This window comes from Trichomonas vaginalis, chromosome I, assembly GCF_026262505.1.
Source record: "Trichomonas vaginalis G3 chromosome I, whole genome shotgun sequence".
NCBI classification, from domain to species: Eukaryota; Parabasalia; order Trichomonadida; family Trichomonadidae; genus Trichomonas; species Trichomonas vaginalis.
In genome coordinates, this window is record NC_067203.1 from 18,228,955 (window position 1) to 18,252,742 (window position 23,788).

The following is a 23,788-nucleotide window of genomic DNA, read 5'->3' on the forward strand; positions in this document are numbered from 1 at the left end:
TAGGGTGTCCAAAGGTGCGTTTAGCACAGCGCTCTATATGAGACTATTAAAGGAGATATATGCTGATTATAAATATATAATAAAAAATATGAATATATGTATATGATGAGTATGTTGTATTTTGGCGCCATGCCGGGATATAAAATGAATTTTGAGACAAGAGGCGGTTTCGCGGGAAATTTTGGCGGGATTTTTTTCATTTTTTTAATGAATCATAAAGAAAACATCCTCGCTCTTGCAAAAAAATGCAAAGACTGTAAAAAAATCTACGAGACATTGGTAAAATGCTTCGGTATGGATGCTCCTAGCTATTCCACTGTAACGTATCATGTTAGGATGTATCACTTCATGAACAAAAAGGCGCCCATCATAAAAATTGACAAAAAATCGCCGGATCAAAGAAAAATCAAAGCAATTCTTCAAGCGCTAGATGAAGACCCAAGAGCATCACTCAGAAGGATAGAGGAGATGACAAAGATACCACGTACAACAGTCAGTTATTATCTGCACAATTATTTAAACTACAAACTAGCGTATACACGTTGGGTTCCGCACAACCTTAATTCAGTTCAAAAAAAATCTAGAGTCCAATCTTCGAAAGAGCTCCTCTCTATATTGGGTGCGTATCAATCCAAGAAGTTTCGCTTTTTAGTAACAGGGGATGAGTCTTGGTTTCAATATGCAACAGAAGCCAAAATCATGTGGATCCCGAAGGATGAAAATCCGCAAACATTCCCGAAGAAAAAAATTGACACACCAATGATGATGTTGTCGGTTTTTTGGGGCGTGAATGGCATCATCGCAATTGATATTCTTCAAAAACCTAATACGATGAATGCTCAGTATCTAATTGACAATGTTCTTACTCAAATTATCAATTCTGATGAGTTTGAGAAATCCAAACAACAAAAACAAAAGTTTGCAATTCATTTTGATAATTCAAGAGTTCACAAAAGTCATAAGGTAATGAATTACTTGGTGGAAAACAATGTCAAAGTTGTTCCAAACCCAATTTATTCACCTGATATTGCACCCTCTGACTTTTATTTATTCGGCACGCTAAAAAAGAGAGCTGAAGGACGCGAATTCGCGAGTCCAGATGATCTTGAAAATTTTGTAAGAGAGCAATTTGAGCAATTTTCTCATGATGATTTAAAGCGTGTCTTTCAAGCCTGGATCGATCGCTGCGAACGCGTGATTGAATCCAATGGTGATTATATTTAAATAAACTTTATATATATGTAACTTGTTTATTTCTATTCGCAGTATTTAGGTTTGTGCTAAACACACCTTTGGACACCCTATAGTAAAGAAACAGTCGAATTCCTTCTTTCACATGGTGCAAATATCAATGAAAAAGGTGATTTTAAGGATACAGCTCTTCATTATGCAGCAGAGAATAATAGACTAGAAACAACCGAATTCCTTCTTTCACATGGTGCAAATATCAATGAAAAAGATTATTTTTTGGAAACAGCTCTTCATTATGCAGCAAAAAATAATAGTAAAGAAACGGTTGAACTCCTTCTTTCACATGGTGCAAATATCAATGAAAAAGGTGATTTTAAGGATACAGCTCTTCATTATGCAGCAAAAAATGATAGAAAAGAAACAACCGAACTCCTTCTTTCACATGGTGCAAATATCAATGAAAAAGATGATGATGGAAAAACAGCTCTTCATTATGCAGCAAAAAATGATAGTAAAAAAACAGCTAAACTCCTTCTTTCACATGGTGCAAATATCAATGAAAAAGATGCTGATGGAAAAACAGCTCTTCATTATGCAGCAAAAAATGATAGTAAAGAAACAGCTGAACTCCTACTTTCACATGGTGCCAGTTTCAATGAAAAAGATGAAGATTGAAATACTGCTTTTGATTTTGCAGAAGATAATGATGGCAGGGAAATTGAAATTATTTATCATATGATGAAGAAGAATAATTTCGAAAATGAAATTTTCATTAGAAATAGATAATAATAAGGCTTTTCGCTCTGTTTGAAATTCACATCCATTTCTAATATGGATGTTTTTAATTATAAGACATTAAAAACGAGTATCAATTACATATTCAAAGTCTTTTTTGTGTCTCATTCAGCGACTTAAAGCTTTAAAAAAGAAACTTATATACGCTTAATTATAATGTCAAGCATTTCCTGTTATCTTTGTATTCCTTTATCAATTTGACATCGATATCATTAAAAGAAATAAGTATAAAAAAAATCAAGAATTTTGGTAGTGGTATTTTACATTAGTATTTGAAATGCAGGGAGTAAAAATCTGAGTATCAGTAGTATTTTAAAATCAATTTACCAGTTCTCGCGGAATGGAGCGCTGGTGATTGTCTGGATGAGTTCTGGCTTAACAACGTGGGAAGCACGTGGTTGAGCTGGAAGACGCTTTGGAAGAGCAATCTTTGTGCCGGCCTTCTTGGCTTCCTCGTGAGCCTTGAGGTTAGCCTGGCAACGAGCAACGAAATCGTTCTTTGACTTGGATGGGAAAACGTGCTCTGTGCGGACGTAGATGCGCTTTGGAGCGATGTGGTTGTTGACACGGCGCTTAACAAGGATACCAACAGCGTGTGGAGAAACGTTCCAGACGATACCTGTGGCACCATGGTAAACACGGTTTGGCATGCCAGAGTGGAGAGCACCATTGACCTTGATATCGACAATGTCACCAATACGGAATGTACGGAGTGTGATGGATGGGGCTGGAGCACCATGCTTGCGGAACTTACGAGCGAAAAGATAGCGTGTAGCGTGACGAAGACCCTCAGTGTGTCCCATCGAAAAAGGCCCAAACAAACCGCTAATTCCCCTCAATTTAGAGACAGACTCCCCCAAAATTAAAAGGATTTTTGGAATATCTATATTCATTTATATACAAAAATACGTAAGGAATATAATGATCTTGATTTTGTCCACAAATAAGGATTTTTCTCTCTCGCACATCTAATTTCAACTAAATTGGCATATTACTATAGAATACATATCTTTTATTTTCTATGTATTCCATGATTTTTCTGTTTTTATATCTAAATTCTTTAAGATAAGTCAATAATCATTATCTTCATTTCAAACAAATGACAATCTTCATATATAACATGTTTCAAAAGTAATGTATATGGTTTATGTTAATACTATATATAATTATTTTTGAATTTGGTGCATTTTTTATGTATGAATACAAAAATCAAAATGATGATGAAAACGCAAGCAATGAAATATCAACATTAGACGATAATATCCAAATTGAATGCTTAGACCCATCAATTATATCAGTGTGTGGATCAAAATTCGAAGATCTCATTTTAAAGTTAGAGGAATTTATAAAAACAGACGCAAACAAAAACCAATACTTCGATTTAACTGATTTAAATACTGTTAACGACATCCTTTCTCAAATAACTCCATTATTATCAAATCCTACTTTAGCAGATGAATGTTGTGAATCAGATATTATTATTACAGCATTACAATTGCTATTTTCAAGTTCTGATACGCCTGAATCTACGCTTAATCACCTTACAGAAATTGGATATAGATTATTATTAAGAAAATTAAACGAAAAAACACAATTTTTACCAGAAGTATTTTGTTCATTAGCAATAAGTACTACCGGAAATTTACAAAAACGATCAATTGTTTCAATAACCAACATATTAGTAGATTTATACACTCAAGGAAAAGAAAATGATGAATTAGTCTTGAACATTAATGGATCAGTATCTCAAAAGCTACTTGATGACCTAATGATCGCTAATGATCCAATATTAATAAGTAATATTTTAAATTATTTTGACAATTTATTATTTCTAATATCACGAACCAAAAATCAGAATCCAAATCTATTTGCAGAGATTAAAACGATTTATCCAAAATTGGCAGAAATTTCATTAAGTTTTCTTGACCCTTACAACGAGATATTTACAGCCAGTGCTCTTCAGTTGCTATGCCAATTATGTGAAGATCCATTAGTTACAAAGGAACTTCTTAGTTCCGAAAATATTTTTCAAATTTTATTTCATTTGAATGAAATTCATCACGAACTATTTAATAAGTTAGAAGAATCAGAAGGTGATGAATTGATAAGCCAAGATATGAAATTATCACATGGAGTCTTTCAATTGATTCGTATTTTATCAATGACACAAAATTTTTCGAAAACAATTCCATTTATATTTGAAATACCTGATTTTGCTGATATTTTGAAATTTGAGCTTCATTTCGGACATAAGAATACAAAGGAAATCGTATTTGATATTATAGAATTGTTTATTGATACTAGATATGTTTATTTCCAAGAGAATGGTATAATTGATGAATTGTTTTCTATTTATTTAAATGATGAAACATCATTTACAGAAAAATCACATATTGTTAGAATAATTTTAACATTCTTTGATTTAGTTCCTGATACTGTTATTGAGCCTTATTTAACTGAAGAAGTAGTTATGAGTTTGTGCCAATTACTTGGGAAAACTATTCCAGGATATCCAAGATTTAATATTTGTTTTTGTGATGTATTTTATAAGTTGTGTATTTCATTTCCACATGTGTTAGAATTTCTCAGAGATGATGAAATACATGATGAACTTGATGAATACATAAATGACTTCGAAATGAATGATAGCGCAATTCATTTGCTAAAATTAATTGAAGACGGTCAAGGATCTTCTGATGAGTTTGATTAAATATATTATTTGTTTATTTTTAACTGAAAGTTTAATTATATCCTTTATCTCTTAATTAAAATTATCATGTCTTCCAATTTTTTAGATTTGTTTATCTCATATTGAATTAACTTGCAAAATATAAGTAAAATTATCATGTCAAATTTCTTTTTGAAATGAGAAAATCTAATAATGAGATAAATTTAATCGAAATTAGACAACAAATTCAAAGATTCACTTAATTTTTTTGCGAGAGACCCAAATAGAAGTAAATTGTTTTTTTCAACAAGTATTTATACACTTATGGTAGAGATAAATCATAATGAAATCTATGTTTTCTAAGATCAAATTATAAAAATTGGGAATATTTCATAAATTTCGAAGTCAATTCAGATATACAGACATAGAAGCTATTAATGAAGTAAAAATATGCTTATGACAGTTAAAGATAATACAGTAAACAAATAGATTTATGATAATGTCGGAATTAATGATGAAAGAGCGGTATCATCAATGTGGGTGAGCTTTTCAATAAATACTGGAATATTTGCTTCCCCTTCTGATTCCATCAACAGGGAATTTAAGATGTGTTTTGAGCAATCAACCAAAATTTGTTCATAACTTTGCATAATTTTGATATTAGGAACGTTGAAGTCTGCTGGTATTGCAACAGATTTCTCTATCAATCTAGAAGTGATCTTTGACGCTGCTGCTTGAGGATATAAAACAAATGGGAGAGGAATTCCGAGAATTCTGGACAATTCTCGAATATAATGTGTAGCATATCCCAAATAAGCTCTCATTTCGTTAAATTGTTGCAAATTTGCAGGTGTTTGGTAATAATTCATGTAACAAAACTTGTTGTTGTCTCCCAATGGAAATATTAGAAGCATCTCTTGAAGAGCCATCAGTCTGTACTCTTTCATTTTTTCGTAAGCTTCGATATCAGGTTTTGATGTTGTAATTCTTTCTTTATTTGCTTGTATATGCTTCGTAAGTTGTTCTTTTAGCGCCGATCGTCCTTCGTCATTTGTTGTTATGATAGTTGCCGCTTGCATTTTTTGATTTTGGTCGATAAAATCATGTTGAACTCTTCTTTTCTCTTTCATGCACTCCTCGTATTGCACCTTAAGGTCAGATAGTTCCTTTAAGTTAAGTCCTGTTTGAACAAGCCTTTCTTTTGTTTCGATAAAAGATTTTTGAGATTGTTGTAATTCTTCTATTTGGGCTTTGACTTGTACAACATTACGATAATCTAATGTTAATATAAAATCAACGTTAAATGAAACAGGATCTTCACTAATTGCATCAGATCTGCAGTAATATCCAGATTTGAATTCTAAAAGTAAAACATCGTAAATAGGTTTGAAACTTCTTGGCATTCCAAGGAAGATTAGTCCATTTAAATCGATTGTTTTTTCAAGATCGTTGAATTTGACTTTAAATTCCTTTGTTTTTGTTCTATGTTCTTTAAGTTCGACTAACTTTTCACAATTCCATGTAATTTTGTTATCAGAATTGGTGATTTTATTAATTTCAAACTGTTTTTCGTCAATTTGGACGATTAGAGGAGGTATTTCACTAAAATGCGCATCAGAGTAAATGGTAAATGATAAGATTTCATGAAAATTAAAGCTTGGAGGAATGAATACACATTGGACAGTATCCCCCATCTTAAAATAATGACAAAATATAGATATAAATCATATATTTATGGTGAATATTATCAGAATGTAAGAAAATTGAAGTTCAATTAAAATTGCCGATTTGAATTTCTTGAATAATGATCTTTTAACAAAGAAATAATTATCAGTGGCTGTATGTTGATAGCATATATTCACCATTTAATGATTAGGCAACTACAATCCAAAAACTGACACACCTAAAAAAAAATAAAAATCATTTCCTATTAGACCACTTAGACAGTGTTTTTATATTCATGAAGCAGACAAATTCAAAAAATTTTTTTGCTCATTCGTTTGCAATTTTCACGAAAATTTGCAATAATTTTGCTTTTTCTAGTTATGTCATATTCCATTGTAGACTATTATCGTTACTTTTGTATGGATCTCGAAGCAGAATTAAGTTTATTTCCATTCAAACAAAATCTCTAAATTTATATACAAACTGACTATAGAATAGATTTTAACAAAGACAAAACCATGTGTGACAGATGCAAATTCAACTCATCTAATAATCTAGCCAATAGTAGTAATCATGATGTTGTAATTTCCTACACAACAAGTAGACCATTTAACATAGTTATATTTATTAGAACATTACGTCAAACTGGCTCGAATTGCAGCGTTGTATTTTTTGTAACAGACGAATTTTTATCAAAAGTAAGTAACGACACCAAAAATTACGTTCTCAAGTGTGGAGGTCAATTCATAAACTACCATCAACCAACATACACCGAATTAGAAGACGATTGGTCTGATCCTTATATTCATATACATAATTTCATTAGATTAAATCTTCACGAACTAAACAGAATTGTTGTTTGCGACTTGTACGATACAGTTTTCCAAGGTGATCCCTTCAATGCCTACCTTCCCAAAAATCAATTACATTTAGCTGACGAAGGACGCGGTTTTGATACTAGCAATCGCGAATGGATCTCTAAATGTGCTCGTTTATCAAAACGTAAGCTCAATACATTAAATACAATCTGCGCAGGCTATTTCGGAGGCGACGCAGTTGTAATGAAGAGTTTTTTCAGAGCATTCTTGACGAATTTCCAGTTTGGAAAGGGTTTAGTTGATCAAGGTTGCATAAACGGAATTTCTGTGAATATTTCGAATGATAACGTCAAACATTTGGCAATGGTTGGTATTAAGAGAGGCCAGAAGCTTGGAAATATCACAGGTATAAACAGAAATGATCTTACAGTTGCAATTCTCCATCAAGTTCATTGGAATCCGTACTTGTTTAATCAGTTGGAAGAAATATGTCCAAAACCTCCAGGAGATTTCAGAGATTACTTAGGAAGATGTAAGGGATGCTTTGGTTACTAAAACAACGAGAAAAATCTAAAATTCAAAATGAAAAAATATAATGATAATAATATTGAGAATTCAAGAGCGCTGTGCCTACCGAGAATTCTTAGAATGATCTGTCTTTCTTTCTTGTTATAGAAAAAATGTTTTTATATGTTATGTAAAGATTATGTTATTTATAGGATTTCCGATATTTTTTCTTAACTGCTTTACCTTAAACAAGCTCTACTCTCATCTGAAAGAATCTCAATAAAAATTAAAAATAATTATTTTAATAATGATATCCATGTTTTGAAAGTATGGACTGCTTTATCATACTTCAAAAATTATGATTTCATCATAATTGTTTCATTTTCATTAATGTCGAAGTTCTGAATGTTAATATCAATGAAGATCCCCGACTATTATTTGAAAAATATGATGTAGCTACCATTAAAAAGATTAAAGAATCTGCACAAACTGAAATTGAACACAAGCAAAATGTTTTAAGGCAATTTATTGGAGATAATTATAAACCAGTTTTAGAAACTCCTCCTGTACTTAAAGATATACAAGTAATTTTTGAAGATACCAGGCAAACATTATCTAAAATTACAGAATATTCAAAAAACTTCAATTCAGATGGTGAAATTCAGGAAAAACAACCAGCTTCTCCTTATTCAGAAGTATCACAATTGTGTATGAGCGCTCTTTATTGCTTAGACAATAATAAATTTATCGAATCTTTACAAAATTCTGAATTAGCAAAAGAAAAATTAAAATTAATTGGTAAAAACTCAATTATAGCAATTTCATTAAGTGTTGCAATTGATTCTCTACCAAGTCGTATTCTTACAACAATCAAAAACTACTTAGAAGATCCAAATACAACTTTATCTTCTCCAATTCTTTCAGATTGCTATACAACCCTCATGAAATTCAATAAAGTTCAGCGTTTGAAATCATCAAATCCTTTCGAATTCATTAAAGAAGCGTTGATACAAAGAATTAAAAAATTATTCGAAAAAATTGGACAAATTAATGACATTTGTCAAAAGTTTTTACTCGTTTTAGAATCATCGATTGCATTTCTTAGTACTATTCATGAAGATTCCACTGATTTCATTGATACAATCACAAATTCATTCAGTAACTCGGATACATCTATCTCTAGCCAATATCGAATTACGAGATTTATTCAGACACGCCAAATCAATCCAAGATTTAGCAAATTCAAGCATAAATTCTCCAAATATTATTTCATTTTTGAATGAAACCGCAATTTCACCAGATTTCTGGAAATCAGCCTTCCTCCCTGTATTTAAGAAGCTTGCATCATCATCTCTTAAGCAATCTATTGATAATCTGCGCATAAATGAAAAATTATCTGATATTCTTTCAAACAACACAATTGATAGCTTCAATGCAACTAAATTTTCATTGGATTCCCAAGAAGACCTCAAATTACGCTCTCTTGGCCTCCCACCAATAATTACAGAATTTAGATCTTCTCTTGAGAACACATTCCTTGTTTTATCATCACAGTTGCAGAGCCAGATCACTCAGATTGCCACTGTTGATATGATTAGGGCTCCTTTGAATGATGTTTTGTCGAAATGCTGTAAATTACTTTCAATTTCACTTTCCTCTGCTTCAAATGGGACATCAGTACCATTAACTGTTTACCATTTATGTGGAGCTTTAGCATCTCCTTCCATTGTCTCAATTCTCTCAGAAAATTCCTCTTCATCAAGATCAATCAAAGAACTGACCAAAATACAAGAAAATGCAGCTCAATTATGGGCATCTTCTATTGCTACGAAGCTTGCAGATGATTATCTGTCGACAAATCCTGGATCTTCTTTTTCATATTTGGTTTCTCTCGAAAAGAAGATTTTGGAAGCTGCAGGACACATAAACACCCAAGTTTGTGCCAAAAACATGCGAAATGAAGCAAGAAAAGCTGTTGCAGAGAAACTTGGCCAAATCTTGGAAAATTTAACTCTCCAAGGAGGCAGTGAAGCCAGATCTATTGCAGAAAGCAAAGCGACAAACTTGTTCAAGGACTACTGTTTGTTTGATATTGTTTTGTCCATGCAAAACGCTTCAGTTGATTTAAGACCATCTTTCATCGAAAAAATGGATCCAACAAAATTCCACGAAAACGAAAAGAAATTTGTTGATGAAGCAAAGGCAACATTAGCTTCCAGCGGAGAACTGTTGAAGCTTATGAGTGGAGGAAAGTTAATTGCTCCTCAATCTTCAAACAAAGTTGACATCAACTCGAAAGTCAACTCTCTGTTTTCAAAAAGACTGAAATCTCAATAAAAAAATATATGTTATTTTCGTATAAAAAGTTTATTTTTTATTAACTATCAAAACATTGTTTCTATATTTATTATAAGCCAGGTACGCAATAAAACATCAATATAGTATATATATATATAATAAAAGCAAATAAAATAAGAGATGATGGGAATAGGTATACAATAAAACATCTCTATCATTACATAAACATATGTTATTTTTGAATATAGAGTTTATTTTTATTCACTATCGAAACATAGTTTCACTTGATATTGCTTAAACAAAGTATGCGCCCTTTTATTTAATGTTATATTTATAATAAATCAGGTACACATTATGTATAATAAAAGCATATAATATGAGATGATGGAAATAGATACAATAAAACATCTCTTACATTCTGTAAACATATAAACATATCAAAGCAAAGAAGCAACTATAGTTCATGCTTCACTAAATGACTCTAATAAAACAGTTATCTGGGCAAATATCCTACAATACTATCATAAGAGTTTGAAATTAGATGTTTTAACTTTTCCTTTGAATATGAACATTGTTTGGGATTATATTTAGTTACATCTTTGCCATCATATATTGATACAACTTGAGAGGTGTTTTATTACATCTATTCGCATAAGCAGTCTCCTACTAATTTTGAAATCTTTTTGATATGTAATTGAGAGCATCTTAGAAGGTGACATAGTGTATCTATGGTGCTATATTGTGATAAGCAGTGTGTTTTCCTATCAATTCTATGTGTTTATAAAAATGTGAATAATTTAAGAAAATTCATCAATTTACTGTAATTAAATAGCTTATAATTAAATGAGAGACTATAATCTGCTCGAATTTTGCTTTTTCTAGCCATAAAAATGGGTGAAAGGCCTACTGCATTCATTGCAGTGGCAAATGTTAAACAAGAGCAACAGAATTCATTCGAAGAATGGCTAACCGCAAAGCTTGGTGATGCTAAAGTTGATGTTGAATATCAAATAAGTCAGTCTTTTAACGATTTTATTTTAATTGAAGCAAAAGATTTACATAGTGCAAACCAATTAGTTAGAGTTATTAATGGTGCATCAATGGAAGATCTTAGTGAACCATTTTTGGCTGCTGTAATTAACTTCGAAAAAAATAATGATATTTATACTACAATAACTCAATTGATTAAATCAAAAGTCAAAGACGATTTATTAGATTTATCCGGAATTCAGAGTTTAATTAGCACACCTCTTGATCTTCCAGGAATTGGCTCTTCAATTTTACTTTACGCTGCATCAAATTGTTCAAATCGTACTGAAATCAGCCAAATAAGCTTTATCAAGAGCGGGATTACTAAAGGATTCTTCCTTCAGAACGTATTGAAAACATATTTTCCAAAATTAAAGAAACTTGCGCTAAATGGAAACCCTTGCATTAACAACCAACAGTTTCTTGCTAACATGAAGCGATCAAAAATCCAAATTATTACAAAAGATGAAGATCTTAATGAATTTTTCCAAGATGTTGAAATGAAGAACAGCAAAGCATTAGTTATATCATGTAGAATAGTACCAATGCATCCAATAAATCCAAATTTGGTTAAATTAGGAAATCCAAGGGCGCAAGGCAGAATTGAGCCACCAACAATATATGATTTCGATACTTGTGGAATTGACGTTTCAAAACCAATCAACAAATTCATGGTTGAATTTATGAAAAATTCATGGAAAGATTTACCATCATTAAAATCATATTACCACCCTATATCGTCTGTCTTTAGTGTCCTTGTTAAAGGTTGTGCACCAGATTCTCCAATGAAACGTCTTTTGAAATATTCTCGCGATGTTTCAATAAATACTGGAAATTTCATTACGGGTCCATCAGATATAGTATCAGCTCAAATTGAAATATTCGTTAAAGGCTTCTATGCTTATCCAACACGTATAGAAACTTATGATTTGGAAGATTTCTTGCATACTTTTGTATTACATGGAGTTTATCAAGACGTATATGGAAATACTTTTATGTTTGATAGATCTTTTGTTATTTCTTCAATCACTGGAAGTAATTTTATCTTGAACGATGAAATATACTTCCATGAACCACCTTTAGAGTAAAAATAAACTGTTATTTATACTATTATTAAAAATAAACTTGTTACATCCCAATATTTCAAAATATTTCATAATTTTAAAAACGATTTTGATTTTTATACCAATGGATACTGATCATATAGTTTCTTGAAAAATGGGACTAAATATTTAGTGATTGTCATGTTCCATTTTTATAATTATTGAGGAAATTATTGTGTTGGGATACTATATCATTGTCATTATAAAAGGGAAAACTCATTTTTAGTATAAGATATATTTCCAAAAATGATTCTCGCAAGACTGTAATAATAATTTATTTTTTAGTTCTAATGAATTGCATTATCGAAAATATCAGAAAAAGAAATAATAGCATCCTATAACAGAACATTATATTTTTGCACCATGAGAAAAAAGAAGTTCGGCTGTTTCTTTACTATTATAACTTGCTGCAAAATGAAGAGCTGTATATCCATCTTCATCTTTTTCATTGACATTTGCACCATGTAAGAGAAGAAGTTCGGCTGTTTCTAGTCTATTATTTTTTGCTGCAAAATGAAGAGCTGTTCTACCAAAATTACTTTTTTCATTGATATTTGCACCGCGTGAAAGAAGAAGTTCGACTATTTCTTTACAATTATTTGGTGCTGCAAGATGAAGAGCTGTAAATCCATTTTCATCTTTTTCATTGATATTTTGACCATGTGAAAGAAGAGCTTCAGCTATTTCTTTATAATTCCTGTCTGCAGCAATTTGGAAAACAGTTTCTCCAATATTATTTTTTTCATTGATATTTGCACCATGTTTAAGAAGAACTTCTACCGTTTCTTTACAATTAAAGTCTGCAGCAATATGAAGAGCGGTTTCTTTAAAATCTTCATTTTTTGCATTGACATTTGCACCATGTGAAAGGAGAACTTCTGCAGTTTCTTTACAATTATATCTTGCTGCAAAATGAAGAGCGGTTTCTTTAGCAATATCTTTTGCGTTGACATTTGCACCATGTGAAAGGAGAACTTCTGCAGTTTCTTTACAATTATATTTTGCTGCAAAATGAAGAGCGGTTTCACCATAATTATTTTCTGCATTAACTTTTGCACCATGTGATAGGAAATATTCACAAAGAGATGGAATAGCAAATTTCGCCGAATTAATAAAGCATTTGTTTAGATCATTAGTTTGATCGAAATAAACTAAAAATGCATCAAGATTTTTGAAAGTTGCACAAATTTCTAAATCGATCTCTATATTATATTCATTCATCAAGAATGTAACAAAATCAATGTTGCGTGAAATAATTGCATATTCCACGCACTTATAAGTTGGTTTTTGATATTTCAAGCATTCACTCATGATCTCTGGATTTCCTCCTAAAAATGAAAATTCTAGACATTTTTCGGTTATTTCTGAGTTAAATTTTGTTCTTAATAACTTGAAACAATCAACAGCTCCATGGTAACAACATAATTCAAGTAATGAATATTCTTTTTTAGAAAATGGTGGATATAAATCGCTTTCAAGTTTTTGATTTTTATCAAATTCGTCTGTTCCAGTAAATGTGATGAATTTTTCTTTGTCATTATACATAATTGCTCTGTAGATCGTATTTTTGGTATGAATATCGAGATTATCTGTTTTGATTGATTCGAAATTATCTAATTTGTTTAATTTAATTCCATATTCTTTATAAAAAAGGAAGTTTGAAATAATTTGAATACTATCGACTTCTTTGACATGATAATCATCAGATATGAGTTTGGCAAGAGATAAATATGCCTTCGCATAGCGGTTATTATACGGAATGATTTTTAAAATATCCTCCATAATATTTTGGGTGGATGTTTCTTTGAATCAATCAATTCTGTTATGATCTTTTTGTAAATTGTGTTTAATTCTTCTTCTTTTTCCATTTTGAGCTGGTACAACGCATTATATGAATCGATGTAGTATTTGTTGATACTTCGCAATTTGCTGTATTCGCTAGGATGAATGTCTTGATCAGACATGAAAAAAATTTAAAAGCTATAAAATTGCATTTTACCATACAAAACATCCTTTGTATTAATTAGAAGAAAAGTTACAATGTTATACATGGGAAAAGCAATGATCACAAAGATTTCCGATAAAATTTATGGATTTCAATAAAGTTCACAGATACAAAATAACATTATAAGAATAAGAAGGTCGAAATCAAAAAGATCTTCATCCTATTAAAGGTAGATGCACGAAATGTGACACCTCTCTTCTTTTTTCCTAGGGAGACTGCTTTCTTTCTTTCTGCTCGTCATGCCAGAAATGAAAGAAATGATTGGTGCAGAATAATTTATTACTCCAATTGGCAACTATCTTGTAATATACTTGGGACTAAAGAATGTTAGTATTGTAAAAAATCCAATTGTTCGATGCTCAACTCATCACGTCTTGCATTAAAGTTGATACCTTTATTTTTTCGAAGCAAAAACGAACAAAGTGTTACTTCAAAAAAATACCCAAATCAATAAACAATTTCCTTTTTTAGCTTCGAATTTTGCTCGTCTCGAGCCATATTTTTTGTTTAATTTTCATAATCCGATAAAACATATGCATTATCAAGTAAAACAGGGATATTATATCTCGAAATCAAACTAAAGCCATTCTATGAGTCCATACACACTTTTACTATACTTCATCTGTCATGCATAATTGGAACAATTTTGGTCGATACCTTTGTTGTCGACGAAGTTCCTCCTTTTGTCATTATCATAACAATGTCACTATCAGAATGTATTGCAAATGGTATTGAATTAGTTTGTATTTTTTCTGATTTCCGATGAATTATAAAAAGTGACAAAGATGACAAGTGCAAAAGATGCCCAATTGAATGTTTTGAAGGAAAAACTTGAGAAAGTGCAGGCAGAAATCAATGAACTAGCAGAAAGGTTCCAAGCAATTCCAAGAGGTTTATCTGATGAAGAAATCGGAGAAAGACTTTTAGAAGCCTTTTTAAATGATACACCTTTTGATAGATTCCAATTTGGTCGTCAACCAGTTAAACTCGCAATGATAAATGCTGCATTTAACACAGGTGATTTAGAAATCGTCTCTACTTGCTTTGGATTCGTTGAACAAAGCATGACGCCATCCGCATTTTATCGTATGATTGATGGAAACGAAAGATACATGAATATTTACAATATGCTTCACAAATCTAACAATATGTACATTCGAAGAGATAGAACTTTCTACAGACCAGAAAATCTCGATCAGCTCAGAAAAATGGCTGAAGCTATACCAAAAGGTATTCTTAAATATGTTTTAAACGATACAATTGACGTCATATCAGGTCAAACACCCGAAATCAAATTTGAGGAAGTTGATGTTAAATGGGGTGACTTCAGAGATGCATGCCTTCGTCAATCATACTTCGAAATTAATCCGAAAACTCTTTGTTCTAAAAATGGCTTCTTCTCCAAGAAATGGAAGTCAGCAATTGATCCCTATCAAGGTGCAAGAATGGCTATGCACTGGAAATGCCCTCCTCAAGTTATTCAAGGATTTATCAGTCAAATATCAGATAATAAGCAAAAAGCATTCTTCAATAAGTAACTACCATAATGAATTGCATTGTAATTCATATTAATTTAATATTCTTTGCTATTACTTTCAAATTAATGTTTGTATCTAAAATATATTTTTTAATTTCGATTTATTTATTTCAAATCTTTCACTTATCAGCTGTAGTGGCGCATTTTTAAATGAAAATGATGTTATAACATAGTCTTATTGATCAAAATTAAATTTTTTAGAAACAATATGAATAAAATTTAATGGGATTATGAGCCATAAATGGTACTTTCCATCTATCGAGATGAAATAAAAGATAAAACAATGAAGTTCAAAAAAAATATAAAAATAAAATTCATAAAAAAATAATCATCGCTATCGCTTTTCAGCAATGTCAGGCAAGGATTCCCCTTTTTCGCAGATTCTTGAGCAGGCAACTACTGAATTTCAGCAGTTTGCCTCCAGTCTCCCTAAAGGTGCTATTGGAATCTATCCGAAGAAGATGGAAGGCTATCTTCTTCGTCTTATTAACTTCAAAGTCTTTCAAAAGTACTTCGCTGAGCTCACTGATGCTGAAGGATGGGCCCCTAAGACACCAACAGGCTGTGTCGTAGCTTTTACACCAAACCATCCTGATTACTTAAAAAGAATTTTAGACAAGTTTTCTACAGCTCCTGATTATCAGAAGCATGTCTTGATTATGCCAAGATATGGTGAAAGATGCAGAAATGTTGTTAAAACATCAGGATTGGATGGACAAATTAATATCGTCGAGTTTCATGCTGATATGGTTCCTGTAGAACCTTACGAGTTCCTTGTACCTGCTCCAGAAACATTTAAGAGACTATATATTGATGGCGATATCGATGATTTATTCTTAATTTCTCGTGCAATTGTCAAAATCGAAATTCTTCATGGTATGTTCCCAGAAGTTGTTACATTTGGTGAGAACTCAGAAAGAGTATCCCATCTTATTCAAGAAATGAAGGCTCAAATCGGTCTTGGCGCTTTCCAAGCCCATCCAACTTTCCACAAGATCATTATTCTCGACAGAATCGTTGATAACATGACCCCACTCCTTACCCAATTTACATACAACGGCGTTCTTGATGAAACAATGAACCCTTCTTACGGACTTCTCAATTTAACAGATGATATCAAGTCTGACAAGCGCCAGATCATCGTTAGTGATGATGATCCAGCGTTCAAAGACATTCGCGGAATGAAGCTTCCTGAGGCCAACGCTTTCATCGCAAAGTGCGGTGAAGAAATGAACAAAATTACTCGCGGTGAAGTACTCAAGAAAGGTATGGAAATGGCTAAATTCAAGGTACAGGCCATGCACGCACAGAGCTTGGCCAACAGAAAGCCTTACTTCGCACTTCATCTCGAAATCATGGCACATCTTACTCTCGCTAAGGCCAACGATGAGCTTTTCAATGAAGCCATCGGCTTTGAACTCAATTCCATCCTCGGATTCGAACCACCTCTTGATTTAGCAAATCGACTCATCAGATACGACGAACACTGGTCAGAAGCGCTTCGTCTCTACTGCATTGCATCACAATCCCGCGGTGGCCTGCCCGGAAACATCATTATTCCATTCAGAAACAAGCTCATTGCCAGATTTGGCCTTAGTTTCGTCAAATACCTCGAACAGATGGAAAAGATCGGCCTTCTCACACAACAGAGGACAATTCTCTTCGTTCCAATTCCTCGCGCCTTCTCTTTCAGTTCATCTGCTTCACTTTTCGGATTATTACCAAAGAATTCGAACCAAGATGTCGTAGATGACTTCAACAACAAAGACATTGGCTCCTTCTACGATGGTTACGTTCCCCTCACAGCCCGTCTCGTCCAACAAGCGACGGAAGGACCAATTACTAAGTCTAGCTACTTGAAAGCGTTCGATGCACTGAATATCAAGTACAAAGTCAAGACTGTTGTTGACCAGCCTTTCGCTGAAGAGCCAGATGTCAAGAAGATACTGGTGTTTATCATCGGAGGCATGACATACTCTGAATCCATCGCAATCAGAGAAATTGGAAACAGAATCTACTCAGGAGGTGTTGAGTACTATATCGGAAGTACTTCTATCATCTCTGCAAATAGATTCCTTAAGGAAATGTGTCCAATTATGCCTGATTAAGAATACTTTTAATGTTAATTAAAACAGATGTCATTTTATTTTATTTGATTACCAATACATGATTCTATTATGGAGTAAATACACTGTATAAATAAATTATTTTTTAAAAAATAATGTTAATACAATATTAACTCTATCTTCAACATAACAAGGCATACTAAATGTTTATATAATTTCTTTTGATCTTGACAGACACTCAAAAGAGAGAAAAGAAATAATTATGAAAAGCTTTAATTTATAAGTTCAAAGTGCGATTTATGAAATTAAGGTATTCAATTGAAGAAACATCCAATGAAAGTTCCTGAATAAATAAGTTGCAGCATCTGTAGTCCAAGTATTCTTCCGCCACTATTCTTGTTAAACTTGCTTTCTTGGTCGATTCAAGAGTGAATAGTCAAAATAATCAAGAAATTGTCTTCGACATGTTTTAATGCTGAAATATGTTAAAGAAGATCCCAAAAATTGGTTCATTAACAATTGCGATTTACTACATTTTTGATGATGCAACTTGAAGAGAAGTCCTTCCATAATGAGCTTTTCCTTCAATATGTACATCATGTAAAAGATTAAATTTAACTGTTTCTTTACTATGATATTAACCGGTTCAATCTGAAGATCTGTTTCATTTCGTTAAAGATATTTTTGTTTCTTGTAAAAAGTGTTTGTTATCTATAAAAAGAAATTTTTAACTATTTATATATAAAACAAACAAGCAAATAACTAATATTTATTTGGATAAAAATGTTAGAAGGAAAACTTCAATAGCCTGTAATTCTCTTTCATCAAATATCTTATTCCTGACCTCTGGACTCAAATCATTCATGAATTCATTGATTGTTTTTGCAATTGCAGCAGGATTTTCAATAAAAGGCGGGGAATAGCATTTCATTACAGGGATTTCGATTCCATTCATCATTCCGTACATCAGGATAGTTGAAACATCCTTTGAAAGAAGTAAAACCTTTGGAAGAATTCCTGATACGTTAATTGGGGGTGAAACCATCGATCTAAGCTCTGTTTCTACATCATCTGTATCTGGTTTAATGTATTTCTTCTTTTGTATCTTAGAAGAAGGCTTTATCATCAAAGTAAACTGCATCAATAAATATTTCCCGAGAAATTCACTGGCAGGACCAAGAAAAGAGTCAACAAGGCCAATGACTTTATCAAATATGGCTACTTGTTGATGATTATTCGAGTAAACCATGAATTCCGCAAATAAACTTGAAGCAATTGCGATTTTTACGCCAGAATGAGATGTCAATTGGGTTAATTCTGATAGTTCTCGACTAAACAAGTTCAAAAGTTTAGATCTCTCCTTTCTATCAGTTAATAATTTTTGGACATCTTTAATTTCTTTCCGGAGATTGGAAATTTCAGTGGTAACATCAGTGTTCTTTAGTATATACAACATTTCTGACTTGATTTTCGACTCCGTTGTTGTATTTATCAAATTTAGGCTTTCTTGAAGGGCTTTTTTAACGTCATTCTGGTTAGGATTGAGTATAATCGATGGAGAACTAAATAACTTGTACAGCGATGAGTTGTTTTTCTTCTTTTTGATCTCAATATTATCAATTCCCAAATATTTCATTGAATAGCATGGGAACCAGAACGGAAGCTCGTCAATATCCTCTAATGCATCATCTAGAGTCTGTTCCGTGATGTTTTTGATTGGTCTTTCAATGGATTTTGGAAAATCAGAAAATTGTTGAATGGAAACAATGAATCTATAAAGAATCAATAAGCTTTTGGTAGTAAAAAAGATTGGTTGATGTGCACATTGAACAATATCGCAAAAAGAAGCAAGAGATGGCAATTTTTGTTTTGCTTTTGATTCATTTATCAAATCAATGACAACGAAGGGATTAAATGACTGAAATTCTTGCATTTGTTGTAATTCTTTGTCAATTTCTGGTAATCTTTCTTTAGATTTAAATTTTGATTCGAAAACTTGATAAATATTAGAGAAATACTGGGCATCTTCATTCGCCATTGGAATTTCACATACTCCGTAAAGTAAAAGATTGATGAAAACTGGTTTAATGAGGCAATCAAAAAATAATATTCTAATTAAATTATTTTTCTCGACTTCTTTGTCTGTAATATATTCGCATTCATCAACAAGTTTGAAAAACTGTTGATAGAAATTGTTTAATACATCAGGAAGAAGATAAAAATTATTTTGAATTTTTTCTAAGCATGTTTCAGCGTAAGTAAGTAAATATTTTGCAACAAACTTGTCTGAACTGTTGTAAATTTGTATGAAATCAATCAAAATTTCATGAAATGTTTCTCTCATAAAAGGAAGTAAATTTAAGCATGAATAGAATCCTCTGACTGCATGACAAAACCAATTATTGAAAGCATCTGCGTAATTTCCTTTGTTATCTATTAATATCTGTGAAAACCAGTAAATAAGTTGATTTGCATATGATTTGGCTGGTTCGTCTGCCCAGCAGTATGCAAAAAGTGCTGGAAATACGGTTCTTAATAATGTTATTGATGGATGAATTAACGATTTATTTTTTGGGAGTTTTGTAATATCAATTTTGTAAAATGCAGGTAAGAACTGTTCGAAACTATCGAATAATGAATTTAAAAATGATTTGAATGGTACTGTGGAAAAATCATCTGGCAAATCTAAGGAAGTAAAAGAATCTGCTGCTTCAATCTTATCTGTTTTCAATTGGTAATTGCTTTATGAACTTTTTCATTTGGCTTTTGTCACAGTTTTCCATTATTGTTAAGCGATTTATAAATAAAAATTTCGAAATTAGTAATTGTTTCATCATAGTTTGTAACAGAAACTTGATTTCCTATCGATTTGGTCATTCAATACTTTGAGGAGGAGTGTTTGTTTATGAATTTCTTTTTGGAGCTCAAAACAATTTTGCTCCACCTCCATCAAAAGTGAGAATCTTGATTGGAAATAGATTATTCATATAAATTTCTAAGTAATACAAGCAAACATATCACAAACCTTTTAATTGTATGAAACGGAAGATAAAATATTGGCTTTGACTAAAAATCATTCTCTAAACAATATTTTATAAGGTATGTAGGATCGAAATATAATATTGTCGCTTAAAAAAATAAATGATATGTCAGAATGTCAGATATGATGACAAATTTTTTTTTTTTTCTTCATGGCATTTAAGATACAGACATTGTTATTTCTTTCTTCAATGATGACTGTTCTCTTTCTTGCCTCTGCTTTATTCCTCGAATACAAATATCTCAAAACTTCAATGCTTTACCTGATTTTTAAAGGTAGGTATCGATACATCTTTTTACTCAATGATATCAGTAATGTTTTTCGCGGTCTTGTTGGAATTTGTTATATATTTAGATCCTTCGAAAAATTAATATATTATTCGGCATATACATTAGTTACTTTATCCGAAATTGGATTGATGACATACGGAATCGGATTTATTAAAATGGATGAAAAGCAGTTAAAGGACGTATGGACAAATGTAACTTATCAAGACCAATTTTCAAAAATAGAAAAAGCATTAAGATGCTGTGGTTATTCCAATGTTTTAATGTCAGCATCAGGAAAGTGCGTATATACAACTGTATGCCAAGAAGTTTTCAGCAATGAAGAAAGCTATCGTAGAACTGCAACAATAATTCTCGTTTTCTCTTCAATTTTATTCCAAATTTATAACTACCACGCTATATATACCATCTCTGGCCCACGAAAAGTCAAGCCAAGTGAATTTGAAGACTTAATTGAATCTGCACAATAAAAATCTTGTTTTTATTTCTAGTTAAAGTGATAGATTTATGTGTTTTTGAATTCTATTTTTATCTTCTTTAGTTTTTCCGTTTGAAAATAAAATAAACTACCTCGATTTGCTGTTATTCATAATGAATATGGCTTTTTTCATACAAACAAAGTGTTGAGAATATATGACATAAAAAAAAATATCATATTGTTTAATAGCCCCTATACAAAGTTATTTTTCTATATTGATAAACTCATGTCTAATGATCATCATGCCAAAGATGCAAATGGAATTTGCATGAAAAATATATTTGATTTTGTTACATTCATGAAGAATGATTATTATTTGATTGTTTATGCTATAAAATCTTCAAGCATCTCTAATTTTCTTCGATTAAAATAATGATATTGAAAAATGCTTTATGAATTAATACAGGTTCAATATTTCATTATTTTGCAAATTTTTTTTCACGTAGTGCAAATATCATTGAGCAAGGTGAATTTAGAAAGCACATTTTAATAGTAAAGAAGTAGTTGGTAGTCTTCTTCTATATAGTGCAAGTCTCAATAAAAAAGATGATATAAGAAAAACTGCTCATCATTATGCAGCTTTGAATAATTATAAAGAAATAATCGAAAATCTTACTACACATGGAGCGAAACTGTAATGTTTCATCTTAAGATATTTTTCGTAGATAATTTTCATTAGGAATAAATATATTTAATAAAAAACAGGTTGATATTCATTATGATAGAATAAAAATAGTTTTATTAGTAAGATGTTTCCAGAAAAGATGTGTAGAAGGATAACGTAAAGATTTGAGATTTAAAAGATTATTCGAAACATGTGCAATATGACATGAAATCATAAGTCTTCGTGGAATTCCGGAAGAAACAATCATTTTAAGATAATCTGTGGATGTGTTCTCAATAATAAGAGGACATCGAATGGATTTGCAATCATGGAATGCATCAATCTCAACATCTGAAACTGAAAGTGGGAAATTGATGTATTTCAGATTTAAACAGTTGTTGAATGAATGTTCTTCAATAACAGAAACACTGTCTGATGTAATATTGATTTTCTCAATGTTGTTGCTAGAATTGAATGAATAACTACAGATAACATCGCAGCTAATGTTGAGTTCTTTGTCTTTTGAGGAACTCAAATGAAAAATAAGTTCCCATTTATTATTGTTTTTGTAGTATAAAGTATTATCAATACATTTGTATTTATCTGATGAAAAATTACTGATATTTGTAAGAGATTCGCATTCTGAAATAGAATTAATTGAAAATGTATCAAGTGAGTTTGTTTCACTGAATATAATTGATTTTAGTTTCTTACAATAAAGAAATGAATATTCTGAAATCATTTTAAAAGATTGTGGAATTTTAATACTTTCTAATGAAGAACAATTCTCAAATGATTTATATCCAATCTCTTCTGATCCTTCTCGAATTGTAACTTCTTCTAAATTAGTACATCCACAAAAACAATGATAAGGAATATTTGTGATATATTAACTTTCTTTAATTTAATACAATTCTCAAATGCATTATTCATAACAGTCAAAACTGGTGATGAAAATGTGAAATTTTCTAAATTATTGCAATCTTTAAATGATGACATGCCTAATGTTTGTAAATAAGGAAATGAATAATTAAATGATCTTATTTTTGAACAATTTCTAAATGCTTCTTTTCCTATATAAGTTATTTGAGAATCTTCTGTGAAATAAAATTTCTCAATTATAGAATTTTCAAATACTTTTTCGTTGATTTTTTTAACAGATTTAGGAATTGTAATACGAGTATTATCATAATAAGGAAAATATCCCCAATATTCATAAATTATGGCTTGATCAGAATCCATAATCAAACAGTCTGGTGTAATAATAAGATTTGATTCATTCAGATATAAATTGAAACTTTTGTATTTCTTTTAATTGACAAAAAATATATGAAGAATGATAAAATAGAGTTTTGCAAGTGAACGACAATTTGACTTTTGGCATGATTCTGTAACAAAATAATTCTATAACAGTCATTGTTGAATTAGGAATTTAATTTAGTTCAAGATTTTCACAACAACCAAATACATATTCACCAATGTAGTCTATTGGACTAAAAAAGTAACATTTATTAAGTTTGACAATCATAGAAAGCCATTTTTCAATCCTTTTCACACTTGATGGAATTATAATTGTTCTGAGATCTGTACCATAAAAGATTGAACACCAATATTTGATTGAATTTGGAATTGTAAATATTTCCGATACGTGAATGTAATAAGAAAAACTTTCCAAGAGTTGTGACTGTATTTGGAAT

The 23,788-nt window shown here is 31.2% G+C and overlaps 11 protein-coding genes and 1 pseudogene across 12 annotated transcripts, besides 1 other annotated feature; 8 read left to right on the forward strand and 4 right to left on the reverse strand.

The window, feature by feature from the left end:
* Window positions 1-1,304: a mobile genetic element.
* TVAGG3_1006300 (Mariner transposase) lies at window positions 97-1,224 on the forward strand (the record flags this gene model as incomplete). The annotated part of the gene is made up of 1 exon (XM_051254429.1): window positions 97-1,224. The coding sequence occupies one exon, from the start codon at window positions 97-99 to the stop codon at window positions 1,222-1,224; it is 1,128 nt and encodes a 375-aa protein (XP_051080003.1).
* Window positions 1,305-2,261: 957 nt separating the features above from the next.
* On the reverse strand, window positions 2,262-2,798 carry TVAGG3_1006310 (structural constituent of ribosome; the record flags this gene model as incomplete). Its single annotated transcript, XM_001303229.2, has 1 exon — window positions 2,310-2,789. The coding sequence occupies one exon, from the start codon at window positions 2,787-2,789 to the stop codon at window positions 2,310-2,312; it is 480 nt and encodes a 159-aa protein (XP_001303230.1).
* Window positions 2,799-3,089: 291 nt separating this feature from the next.
* On the forward strand, window positions 3,090-4,964 carry TVAGG3_1006320 (armadillo (ARM) repeat-containing protein family; the record flags this gene model as incomplete). The annotated part of the gene is made up of 1 exon (XM_001303230.1): window positions 3,179-4,696. The coding sequence occupies one exon, from the start codon at window positions 3,179-3,181 to the stop codon at window positions 4,694-4,696; it is 1,518 nt and encodes a 505-aa protein (XP_001303231.1).
* Window positions 4,965-5,121: 157 nt separating this feature from the next.
* TVAGG3_1006330 (uncharacterized protein) lies at window positions 5,122-6,367 on the reverse strand (the record flags this gene model as incomplete). The annotated part of the gene is made up of 1 exon (XM_001303232.2): window positions 5,648-6,348. A coding segment is annotated over one exon (701 nt), but the record flags the coding sequence as incomplete, so codon positions are not given.
* Window positions 6,368-6,601: 234 nt separating this feature from the next.
* On the forward strand, window positions 6,602-7,848 carry TVAGG3_1006340 (uncharacterized protein; the record flags this gene model as incomplete). Its single annotated transcript, XM_001303233.1, has 1 exon — window positions 6,838-7,692. One exon carries the CDS (start codon window positions 6,838-6,840, stop codon window positions 7,690-7,692), a length of 855 nt encoding a protein of 284 aa, XP_001303234.1.
* A 191-nt stretch (window positions 7,849-8,039) lies between these two features.
* TVAGG3_1006350 (uncharacterized protein) lies at window positions 8,040-10,008 on the forward strand (the record flags this gene model as incomplete). The annotated part of the gene is made up of 1 exon (XM_001303234.2): window positions 8,920-9,981. One exon carries the CDS (start codon window positions 8,920-8,922, stop codon window positions 9,979-9,981), a length of 1,062 nt encoding a protein of 353 aa, XP_001303235.2.
* A 723-nt stretch (window positions 10,009-10,731) lies between these two features.
* On the forward strand, window positions 10,732-12,096 carry TVAGG3_1006360 (NTF2-like family; the record flags this gene model as incomplete). The annotated part of the gene is made up of 1 exon (XM_001303235.1): window positions 10,833-12,059. The coding sequence occupies one exon, from the start codon at window positions 10,833-10,835 to the stop codon at window positions 12,057-12,059; it is 1,227 nt and encodes a 408-aa protein (XP_001303236.1).
* Window positions 12,097-12,270: 174 nt separating this feature from the next.
* On the reverse strand, window positions 12,271-14,037 carry TVAGG3_1006370 (ankyrin repeat and SOCS box-containing protein 4 family; the record flags this gene model as incomplete). Its single annotated transcript, XM_001303236.2, has 1 exon — window positions 12,423-13,856. One exon carries the CDS (start codon window positions 13,854-13,856, stop codon window positions 12,423-12,425), a length of 1,434 nt encoding a protein of 477 aa, XP_001303237.1.
* An 827-nt stretch (window positions 14,038-14,864) lies between these two features.
* Window positions 14,865-15,690, forward strand: TVAGG3_1006380 (uncharacterized protein; the record flags this gene model as incomplete). Its single annotated transcript, XM_001303237.1, has 1 exon — window positions 14,865-15,617. The coding sequence occupies one exon, from the start codon at window positions 14,865-14,867 to the stop codon at window positions 15,615-15,617; it is 753 nt and encodes a 250-aa protein (XP_001303238.1).
* A 260-nt stretch (window positions 15,691-15,950) lies between these two features.
* TVAGG3_1006390 (vesicle docking involved in exocytosis) lies at window positions 15,951-17,805 on the forward strand (the record flags this gene model as incomplete). The annotated part of the gene is made up of 1 exon (XM_051254430.1): window positions 15,967-17,724. The coding sequence occupies one exon, from the start codon at window positions 15,967-15,969 to the stop codon at window positions 17,722-17,724; it is 1,758 nt and encodes a 585-aa protein (XP_051080004.1).
* Window positions 17,806-17,976: 171 nt separating this feature from the next.
* TVAGG3_1006400 lies at window positions 17,977-20,632 on the reverse strand (annotated as a pseudogene). The gene has a single exon: window positions 18,452-20,632. A coding segment is annotated over exon 1 (2,181 nt).
* A 456-nt stretch (window positions 20,633-21,088) lies between these two features.
* Window positions 21,089-21,814, forward strand: TVAGG3_1006410 (uncharacterized protein; the record flags this gene model as incomplete). Its single annotated transcript, XM_051254431.1, has 1 exon — window positions 21,168-21,479. The coding sequence occupies one exon, from the start codon at window positions 21,168-21,170 to the stop codon at window positions 21,477-21,479; it is 312 nt and encodes a 103-aa protein (XP_051080005.1).
* Between the last annotated feature and the right edge of the window lie 1,974 nt (window positions 21,815-23,788).